The following is an 11585-nucleotide window of genomic DNA, read 5'->3' on the forward strand; positions in this document are numbered from 1 at the left end:
CCAGGAAGCAGAAAGTGACTCACCAGGGACAAAATATGAACCCCAAAGGCACCAGCCCAGTGACCCACATCCCCCAGCCACACCCTACTGCCTATAGCTCTCACCAGTACAGCAGTCCTTTCAAACTATTGACCCATCAAGTCGATTCTCCACTAACTAGGATATAGATCTCCTGGTCATTTTACTTCTGAGCATTTACGAATTGTCTCAGACGAACGTTTCTGAGGGATTCCCTCATATCCAGACCATACCAAGCTTTGTGTCATGCCTATCCCACTGTATCAGGGTTATTCAATCTGAAATTGCATTTGACAATTTAAAAATTAATTTGTCTCTCCCTCCCATCTCTCCCCACCTCAGTATGCCCAGATCTTAAGAGAAAGACTAAGAGACTCTTTTCATGATGTTCAGTATGTGGAACCGCCGTTCGATGACTCTATCGCTGATATAGGTAAAGAATGGAAGAGTGCCCTGGCAAAGTTAAAGTTTGCTAATTCATATAGAATGGAGCCACTGAAGAAGTTCCAAGCTCATTCAGTAGAAACCAAAGTCCAGCAAATATTGATGGTAGGTTGGGGGTAGGTAGAGTTTAGTCAAAGAACACTTGCCCGGTGTGCCCTTGGTTCAATCCCCAGCACCACAAAATAATTAAATCAGGATAAGTTGATAGATATGTACAATAGTAGTATTTTATCAGTATTTTCCAGAAAAACTGTGTGTGTGTGTGTGTGTGTGTGAGTGTGTGTGTGTGAGTTCATTATGGGAATCAGCTCATGGGACTACAGAGGTCCAAAGCTCCCCAACTCTGCTGAGTCTCAGCTGCAGAACCAGGAAGCCTGGTGCTGTAGTGCAGTTTGGATCCCGTGGCCTGAGAGCCAGAGGTGCTGATGGCCCAACTCCCAGTCCCAGTCCAGGACCTGGAGCAACAGTGTTCAGCTCAGGCAGAGAGAAAAGTCAGCCTTCCTCCCTCTCTCACCCTGTTCAGCCTTCAACAGAGGATGATACTTACTCACATTGGTGAGGGTCACCTTATTTATTCAGTCAATTAACACATGAGTTTGCAGTTTCTGGAAGCTTCCTTACAGACACAACCAGACATGACTTAACAGCGTTGGAGCTTAGCACAGTCAAGTGGACACCTAAAACCCAAGTCTACTTGTCAAGTGAGCATCCGTACAGATCTCCTTAAAACAAAGACCATCCAGAGATGATCACAGTGTCAAAACTCTACCTGATGTGATACAAAGAACCTGTATACAACCCAACATCCCATGATTTCTTCCCCAGAATAGGAGATAAGGTCCTTGAGTGGGGTTTACACTTTTCTTATCCTGTCACTTAAATGCTATGATGTAAAATTAGCAATAATTTCATACTAATGAAAGTCAGTGTATTCCATGTTACATGACAAGGGAATGTGACAGGAAAGAAAATGAATACACTGCGTGTTAATGTCTGTCCACACATTCAGGAAGGGGAAGTGCTCATGGCAGTTAGAGGCTCAGCTCTGTAACTGGTGCGTGGTGACGGCTGGTGTTCTGCCTCCACTTGTTACCCCTGTCTTCAGCAGGCCCTCAGCTGGCACTGGTTCTTCACCTGGCAGAGTCACCCAAGCCTTGATTCCCGAGGAATCTGGGCCATGTTCAGTTCTGTGGGAATTGTGACCTGGTCACAGGACACAAGTACGACTACCACACACTGTAGTGTCTCGGTATTCCAGACTTATTCCCCTTTCCTCTGCAGTTTAGGATCAATCACCCCAGTCGATAGCGTAGCTCCTCCTTCTTTGCCTGTTCACTCAGAGGCATGAAGAGCCCAAAGTGTTCAAGCAGCATACCTTCCAGTTCATAGCTTCCAATCTAACGGAATCATGCTATGTCTCCTGGTGAAAGCATTTGTTCTTCTGGAACTGAGACCTTCAGACTAGTGAAACATGAGGTTGTGCATACAGGGATCCGAAATTTTGCTACTGGCTCATTGGCTTGCGGTTCATGATGGGCAGATTGCATGGTAATGTGGTGGCCCAGGATCAAGTGTTCATTCTCTCCAAAAGGCCCAGTAGCAAACCAAGGAGATGAGTTAGCTGCAGATGATGGCAAGGGCTTGTTCCAAATTCCTAAAGGCCTGTGATAGAATTCTCCTCCGGGGCCTACACTGGACCTGCTGGATTATATGGGCCAAGTGGCCAAACATCTTGCAAAAGCCTGGACCTAGTGTAGAGCCATTTTTGGTCTGGACCCCACTACAAATCAGTGGCTTTGTATGTCACTTGGTAAATGGACTAGACTATATCAATGTTTATAGCAGCTCAATTTACAATAGCTAAGCTACCGAACCAGCCTAAGTGTGCTTCAACCCATGAATGGATAGAGAAAATGTGATACATATACACAACGAAATATTACTCAGTCATAAAGAAGAATGAAAGTATGGCATTTTCTGGTAAATATGGAACTGGAGATTATCAATCTAAGTGAAATAAGCCACTCCCAAAAAAGTCAAAAGCTGAATGTTCTCTCTGGTATGTGGATGCTAACACAAAATAAGGGGGGGGGATAGAAATTCATGGATTAGACAAAGGGGAATGAAAGAAAGTGGAGGGATGAGAATAGGAAGGACAACAGAATGGATCAGACATGGCTTTCCTGTGTTCATGTTTGAATACACGACCAGTGAAACTCTACCTCATGTTCAACCACAAGAATGGGATGCTAATTAGAATAAGTTCTACTCCATGTATATTCAGTATGTCAAAATGCACTCTACAAAAAAAAACCCAAAACAATAACCCTACCCCCAAAATGAAATGCAGGTTGGCCTAAAACAAGCTTCTTCAATTTTGTGACTTAATATCATCATTAATACCAATAGTATTTATACTAGTTTGAGTATCTAAAAGCTACCTTTTTCAGGTGAAAAGAATTCCTCTCATTATCTTTCCTAATAAAGGAATAAACTAATCTTTTTTTTTTGGTTTTAGAAAGTTTGCTTGGAGGCTATTATGGTTTAGATATGAGGTGTCCCCCAAAAGCTCACATGTAAGACTGTGCAAGAATGTTCAGAGGGGAGATGATTAGGTTCTGAGATCTGTAACCTAATATGTATATCTATATACATATGTATATAACCTAGTATACTCTATTTGTAACCTAATAACCCTGATAAGGGTTCCATGAGTGGCAACTGAAGGCAGGTAAGGTGTGGTTGCAGGAAGTAGGCCACTGGGGCGTGCCTGTGGGTTATGTTTCGTCCCTGATGGGAGGAACTCTTTCTCTGCTTGCTGGCTATAGAGAACGGGGCAGCTCCTTTTTTTCTTTCTTTTTTTAAATTTTTTTTGTTTGTTTTAATTAGTTATACGTGACAGTAGAATGCACTTAGATACTTTGATGCATCCTGCATAGATAGGATATGATTTCTCATTTTCCTGATTATACATACTGTGGAATCACGTTGGTCATACAGTCACATACATACATACAGTGATAATGTCTGTGTCATTCTACTACCTTTCTTACCCCCACATCCCTGCCTTCCCCTCCTTTCACTTCCCTCTACCTAATCTAGGGTAATGCTATTCTTTTTTTTTTTTTGCATTACTATTCTTAGTACACATATATACCACAATTTTTGTATCTCTATTTGTATATAAAGTATGTTGACACCCAATTAAGTCTTCATACATGTACTTTGTATAATGACGTCCATCACATTCCACCATCCTTGCTAGTCCCCTGCCCCCTCCCTTTCCCTCCCACCCCTCTGCCCTATCTAAAATTCATCTATTTCTCCCATGCTCTCCCTCCCTGGAACCTATGAATCAGGCTCCTTATATCAGAGAAAACATTCGATATTTGTTTTTTGAGATTGGCTTACTTCACTTAGCATTATCTTCTCTAACACCATCCATTTACCTGCAAATGCCATGATTTCATTCTCTTTTATTGCTGAGTAAAATTCCATTGTGTATATATGCCATATTTTTTTATGCATTCATCACTGAAGGGCATCTAAGTTGGCTCCACAGTTTAGCTATTGTGAATTGTGCTGCTATAAACATTGATGTGGCTGTGTCCCTGTAGTGTGCTGTTTTTAAGTCCTTTGGGTATAGTCCAAGGAGAGAGATAGCTGGGTCAAATGGTGGTTCCATTCCCAGTTTTCCAAGGAGCCTCCATACTGCTGTTCATATTGGCTGCACCACTTTGCAGTCCCACCAGCAGTGTATGAGTGTGCCTTTCCCCACATCCTTGCCAACACTGTTTAATAGCTGCCATTCTGACTGGAGTGAGATGATACCTTAGAGTGCTTTTGGTTTGCATTTCTCTGATTGCTAGAGATGATGAGCATTTTTTCATACGTCCATTTCAGCTGTCCATTTCCCAACAGGTTACGCCCATCTCCTGAGTGACCATGAGAATCTTCCTAACAAAGTGAAGATAAAGGTCATGTGCCTTGGGCAATCTATTAAGGATTGTTCCAAAGGCTAAACCTAAAATCTCCCTGGCTTCGTGTGGAGAGAAGATCCTCCTGTGTTTTTCACAGATGGCTCCCCGCACTGACATATCCAAAAAGTGTGTCACAGGGTAGATGGTCCTCGAGCCACCGTGGGCTCTAGTTCCTCGTGTTCTTCTGCTGGTGCTGCTCTTCCGCACACCCTCCACGATGGACGTACACTGCCAGAGCCCTCCCTGTTGAGTTCTCCGTTTCTGTGCCTGGCTTCCTGGTTGTTGTGAGGACATGGACGTCCATGCCAGGGCACTCACACAGATCACCCGCTGGGCATTGCCAGTGGATCTTTTACTTATTTATATGCAGTGCTGAGGATCGCACCCAGGGCGTCACACATGCCAGGCAAGTGCTCTACCCCTGAGCCCCAGCCCCGCCCATCCTGCTTGTTTTTGAAGCAGTCAGTAACTACCAGTGTCTTTGGGCAATGTGACTTTAATTCATTCTTAAAAGCTCCTGGAAAGCCATCAGCTGAAAGGAATGCCTATGCAGACAGTTAATATTTTTTTATTTAATTTTTATTTATTTGGGTTTTTTTGCACTGCTTGCTAGAAAAGCTCCCTACCTCAGCCCAACACTATTTCACCTCATAATCATCACAGGTTTTATGCCTGTTTTTTTCTTTTTCTTTTTTTAAAAAATATTTATTCTTCAATTGTAGTTAGACACAAAACCTTTATTTTATTTATTTTTATGTGGAGCCAAGAATTGAACCCAGGGCCTCGAATGTGCTAGGTGAGCGCTCTACCACTGAGCCACAACCCCAGCCCGACCCCCCACCCCCGCCTTTTTTAAAAATTGTTTTTGTAGTAGTACATGGACAGAATGACTTTATTTATTTTTATTTTTATTTTTTTTTAATGTGGTACTAAGGACTGAACCCAGTGCCTCACACATGCAAGGCCAGTGCTCTGCCACTGAGCTACTGCCCCAGTCCCTCTTTTCTTTTTTTTTTTTCTTGCAAAAAATTGGAGTGTGACCATCATTAAAGGTTAGTCTTAAAAACATTTTGCGGCTATTTCTTAAAAATCATATTACCAAAGTATCTTTAGTGCAAGGTAAGGATGCAAGGAATACTTGTGAATATGTGTTAAGTACAGACTCACATCTTTTTTTCTTGACGGTTTAGCAAACATTTTTCCAGTTTGGGGAAAAAATATTAACACATTAGTTGTTGATTTGTGCATTATAATTGAAGTATTGCTTTTGAAAAAATGTACTGCAGTGTTGTGAAGTATGAACTTTCCCAGTTTACTCTCCTGTGCTTGGAGATTCTGTGCCCCTGTGGCGGTTGCCTTAGGACCCCTCATGTAAGACCCATGCACACACTGCAGCACTCTAAGGGGACCTTGCTGGCAGTGCACCGAAGGCAGAGGTCCACCTGCCACTGTTGAACACTTGCTGCTCTATGCACCTTCTCAGCAGCATTAGGAGCAGAATGGTGTCATGCCATGATTAGGAAAACAAAAACAGTGCAAGGATTATGTGGTGACGATGACCCTGCAGTGAAAAGTGGTATTTTTAAACTGGAGTTTTTATCATGGCCATGCCACATGACCAGCTCACTCATCTGAAGGGAAGTGCTTCACTCATTCCAGCATTCAGATATAAAGAGTAGATGAGTTTCAGAATTTGGATCCAAGAGTGGAATGAGTTTTATATATTTGATAAAAAACCAAAAAAAAAAAAAAAAAAAAAAAACAGTGGGGACAGTTGTGAAAGTACCACATGAAGCCAGCTCCAGTTTTCCTGTTAGATGACGTGGTAAAGATGGGAACCTGTCTCTGATAGCCAAGTGCCTGACCAAGAGTCCTGGCCACTCTGTGTGTTCTGCAGGGTGCAGGACTGCGTGTCTGCAGCACCTGGATGCAGGGTCTTCTGCTTGCTGTCTCAGGCCCTGAGGACAGTTGGTTTTGAAGGCAGGTCTCGTGCTGTGAGTGAAAGGACAAGGTGAGGTAGCGCACACGGCCCCTGGCCCCCTGCTTCCCTTAGTCTATGTTGGCTTGTTTTTGTGTTTGTTTTGTTTTGTTTTCTAGTGGGAATTGTGGGTTTGGGGATTTGTGCTTCCAGAATTTCAACATTTGGGATTTTATTCTTTCAGGATTGTGATTTTGGGGATTTTGCTCTTCGGGGAATTTAGACTTTTAGGGATTTTATTCTTTGGGACTCTGGTGCTAGGGATTCCATCTGCTTATCTGGTTCTGACCTGCAGTGTCCTCTGGAAGGGCCAGGTGGGAGCAGGTGGCAGTGAGAGGGCTATATTCTGTCTGCACTGTTGGTGGGTGGACACGGCTTATGCATCACTTTCTGTCTACCTTTGTTCTAGAATTGCCAGTCCCACAATATTTTCTGACTATATGATATTAGGAATCATGGCAACTAGTCTAGAATTTTTTCTTGCTTCTGTAAATTAAGGTGGCTTAAGAAAGTTTGCCAGGCAATTGAAGCTATCTATAAAAGTACCTATGAAAATAATGCGTGAATTTAGATTAGATCTTGGTTCACCTAAACTCAGGGCAGGGGAACAGCTCAGTGGTAGGAAGACAGAGAAGGCAGTCCTGCGGACTTGGGAAAGGGAAAGCTTACTCCATTACCTATTCACTTTATACGGAAAGTATTTGAGGCTTGCATGGAGCTCTCTAGGCAAGCTCACAGAGGGGTGTGAGGAAGAATCTGGCTAAGCACAGTAGCATGCTTGGTGGGCTGGCTAAGGGGCCACAGCCTGAGAGAGGCTGACTGCAAAAGGAGAGAGACAGTGTTCCAGCACTGGGGCCTCTAAGGTGTGTGCGTGGGGGTGGGGCGGGTTAACAGAAGGGAAATGTGGGGAATTTTGGATGCAGCTAGGATAATCCCTTGGGTTTAAGAAATCTATTTTCTAGTCAATCCCCAGAGTTCTTAAAATAAGGTGTTTAGGGTTTAATTGCCAATTCATGTGTTTACAGCTGCAGACAATTCTTGTGAGTATGTGAATTGGATGTGGTGGCTCCCAAAGGCAGACATGCCTAACTTCACTGTTCCAGATAGCAGAGGCCCTGGGACCCCCTCAGTGGCAGCGTGCTTGCAGGCACACCAGGGCCTGGTGCTCCGTTCCAGATGTCACAGGGTGATGGTCGTCAGAGCTGAGCTGGCCCCAGTGTCCTTTCTCATGGTTCTTGCCATCACACCAGAGGAATCAGACATGCTGCTCAGGGTTGCAGGCACAGTGTTTTGAGGGATAAGAAGAGGGCAAGGGACACTTGGAAGGGAGAGAGTGGGTCTCCTCAGAGAGGAGAAGCATGGTGTACCCCTCCTGCCCTCCAGCTTTGTTGGGGGTCCCAGAGCAGTTTCCAGAATTTCTCCCAGTCCCCCTCCCGCCGACAATAGGACGACATAGGACTTCCAAGTCCCCTCTGGGCATGGCAGATGTTCAGGACAACTCTAGGGCACTTTGGATCATGCTGACCAATTCTAGTAGGAAACTGTTCTTATAGATTTTATGGTTTGAGGGAATTATCCTTATCTCCCAAGTTGTGGGACTTGATCTGTGTAAGGGTCACTATGTTCGGCCCCCCATCACCCCCATCGTAACTTGTGTTCTTCTTGTCAAGCTTTCAGACCTGTGTTTCTCCTGCTCAGGAATGTAACGCAGCCTACTGACTTAAGCCAGGCAGTGCTGCAGGTAAACTGCTTCTTAAAGAGAGCGTGTGGGGGTCAGCACAGGCGGCTGCTTTAGAGAATTACGCCCTGTCCTCCTGCTCCCAGGGCTCAAGTCTGTCTGTTACTATCACCAGCATCAAGGGGGTGGGGAACAGAAACAGACAACAACAACAACAAGAGTGAAAAAAGAAAAGGAAAGGAAACACGAGGGGAACAGCCTGGTCAAGTGCCACTTTCTCTGCTTGTGTGTGGCCCAGGCCGCCAGCCTTTAGAGAAGCCGCACCCTGACCTGACGGGACTGGAGATGGAGGTCCCAGTCAGCACCTGGGGTGGGGCAAGTTTCTCCCCAGACCAGCATGGGAAGCTGGAGCCACAGCCAGTCCCCAAGGGAAAACAGTGTCAGGACCCCAGTACCAAACCCCGAAGACTTCTAGGAGAGAAGGAAAGAAAGGAGGGAGGAGAGAGACAAAGAGACACATTTATTTGCTTTCACATCCTGTGGAAGTGGCTGGTGGCAGTCCATCTGTCATGATCAGAGCCCAGGGTGTCACCTCCAGGTGTGGTTAGGTGGTCCAGTTGCGTCCACGCGGGACAGGATGAGTGCTGCTGCATGTGGCTCCCTCCAGGTCATAACCAGCCTGTTAACCAGTGCGAGGAGAAACCTTCCATGCCTTTGCCTTTCCCCGGGTGTGAACTTCCAGAAACCTTTAAAAGTTCCCCTTGAGTCTCTCATAACTGTTTGACAGAGTCTAGTAAACACCGACTTAGAGCTTAAGTGTTGATAATGAAGAGCAACCGAATATAATTTAGAAAATCAAAATAATTTTTCAAAACTGTTATTGAAATAAATTGGTAAGTGTAACATTTATTTAATCTTATTTTGTCTGAAATATGTTTATTTTAACGTGTTATTTAGATGCATGTTTTCCACTTTTTTATTCAAAAATATATGTTTTGAAAATTAAAGTATTTTTCTTAATTCTTTAAAGGAACATCTTAAAGATGTCAAATATGATGATAAACTCTTCTCTCATTTGTCACTTGAATTGTCAGACCGAATACTATCAGCAGTCAAAGAATTTGGGTATCACCGTTATAAGTTCATTATAAAAGTATTATTCATTCAAAAGACTGGTCAAGCAATAAACGTAAGTACCCATAGACCTGCACCTGCCTTTAGAACAGTGAGGTGTCCCCTCCTGAGGGTCTGGTGTTCACAGTGATGATCCCCAAACACTTCAGGGTCCTGAGGTGCCTCTTCAATGCAAGGATCCTTTTGTTAAATATGCTTTATTTTACTGTGAATTATGTGAAAAGTACTAACCTAGATGTAACATTTTCTATTGATGGTTTATTAAATTGTAGAGTTACCCTGTGTCTCAATCGTACCAGCTTAATATCATTTAAGTTAATTAACCAGTGAATTTACTTGGGGTACTAATGTATGTTGGGTACTGAGGAAAATACGAAGAATTATAAGACATGGGCCAGGAGTTTCCAGGAGCTTTTCTCCAGGCAAGGAGATGAAGTGTTCCAGTTTAGAGTCTGAGGAAGCAGTGCCCTGGGTACAGCAAGCACTGCAGGAGCCTGGGCTCCCAGTCCAAGTGGCCCTGGGGCTGCAGCACCGCAGGCTCAGGACAGATGCCAGCTGGAGCAAGGCTGTGCGTATCATCACGATAGACCACTAGGCCTAGCAAGTCCAAGCCTCTGGGGAACTGGTTGTGAATGTGCAGGAGCTGGTGAGAAAAGGGGTGAAAACTGTGTTTCTGCACCATCTGCAGAGGCTTCATGGGGGACGGAACTGCATTCTGAAGCACAAGGAGGATGTGGGCAGGTGAAGGTGCTGGCCATGCAGAGCCAGCAACAGAGGCAGTCCTGGCTCCCCAGGGAAGTTCTGCCACAGACAGCACCCAGCACACAGGGTGAAGTAACAGGAGGATCTAGATGGTGTGGAGTACCTAGGGAGAGTTGTGGTGGGGGGAAATGAGGGTACCAGAGGGCTGCTTGGGATTGCCTAGGGAAGGGAAGGTCCTCTGGTGTCCAGATGAGGAGGGGGGCAAGCTGTGCCAGAGACCCCTGGGAACAGTCCAAGCTGAGGGCACTTGGAGCCGAGGCAGGATGACCTTGGCCTGCTTCAGCTTGTGGAGAGCAGTGTGATGTCGGGGTGGGGGGAATGTATCAGCCAATTACAAGGGGACAAGAACCTGCCCCGGAATTGAAGAGTTTGACACAATCGGCAACTGTTTCCTGAACCATGGGACAGCTCAGCCTGAACCAGCTGCAGGTCTCTGGTGACTCTCCTGGGCCTGGAAGTCCCAGATCCCTCTCACATCTCAGCACGTGTGATGGCTGCTGCTGATGGGGGAACCTAGGCTCCCCAGATGAGAGTGACCATCTTCAGGGTATGGAGCAGGATTCCTATGTAGCTCTCCAGGAGGGTGACAGCAGAGAGTGAGACCCCTGGGGGAGTCACACAAGGCCACATTTTGTTCACAGCAGATAACAAGGCCAACTCATACTCAAGGGGTAAAGAAACAGAGTCAACGAAGAATTTATGGCCATTTTAGATCCATTACCGAGAAGCAGACTACGGTGCTACATGTGAGGCTTTGAAAGCAGAGAGAAGCTGGGATTCCAGGGGGTGCCTGCCTGATGGTATCAGTTGCCTGTTGCTGCTTCTCCAAGGCAGGGTCCTAACAGGCTTTGGATGAAATTCTTCTAAGAGTGGAAAGTAGGATTCCTTAGCGTGGTCTGTACCACAGTGGAGTAGGCTACATACAGAGCTGCTGGGTCCCCACTTAGGGCTTCTGACCCTGCCCCAGGACACACGGCACCAAGACTGCCAGCCTTCAGAGAGGAGAAAGGGACTGAGCAGCACTTCTCTGGGTCTCTTCATGAGAGGGAGATACTGCCTTCTGAGTTGTAGGTGCACTATTAAAAAAAAAAAAAAAAACTAGTGTGGATTTTAAAATGACTTCTTAATATGCTCAAATTGGTCTTTTAAAAAAATTTCTCTCGCAGATTGCAAGCAGATGGATCTGGGATGTTGCTTGGGACAGCTGGGTAGAAGCGAAACACGAGACGGAGTCTTATGTGGCATTGGCCTTGGTATTTGCTCTTTATTGTGAATAGCTCCTTACATGTACAAAAAACAGTATTCTCCTCCAACTTTTCAAAAATAAATGTGTACATTTTTGATCCTCATAGTTCTGATCAGCTACATTCTTTCTTCAATTGAAGCTTAATTGTTTTCTTTTAATGACAAACATGCAAAAGCGAGACATTTACACTTGTGCTTACTGGTTATATTTATTAACATTATATTATCCCAAAGTAGTATAAGAGGTGGGTATAGGTGCATAGGTAAATATTCATCATTGTTTTTGATTTTGAAAAACTAGAATTTACTAGTTTTTTAAAAGAAATTAAGATGCAGTCTTGTAACA

General features: G+C 44.7%; 1 protein-coding gene across 1 annotated transcript; it reads left to right on the forward strand.

The window, feature by feature from the left end:
* Positions 1-327: 327 nt before the first annotated feature.
* On the forward strand, positions 328-11317 carry Dynlt2 (dynein light chain Tctex-type 2; the record flags this gene model as incomplete). Its single annotated transcript, XM_021723993.3, has 3 exons — positions 328-567; positions 9129-9287; positions 11161-11317. Coding segments are annotated over 3 exons (510 nt in total), but the record flags the coding sequence as incomplete, so codon positions are not given.
* Positions 11318-11585: the final 268 nt, after the last annotated feature.

The sequence above is a fragment of the Ictidomys tridecemlineatus genome, chromosome 8 (assembly GCF_052094955.1).
Source record: "Ictidomys tridecemlineatus isolate mIctTri1 chromosome 8, mIctTri1.hap1, whole genome shotgun sequence".
Taxonomy (NCBI): domain Eukaryota; kingdom Metazoa; phylum Chordata; class Mammalia; order Rodentia; family Sciuridae; genus Ictidomys; species Ictidomys tridecemlineatus.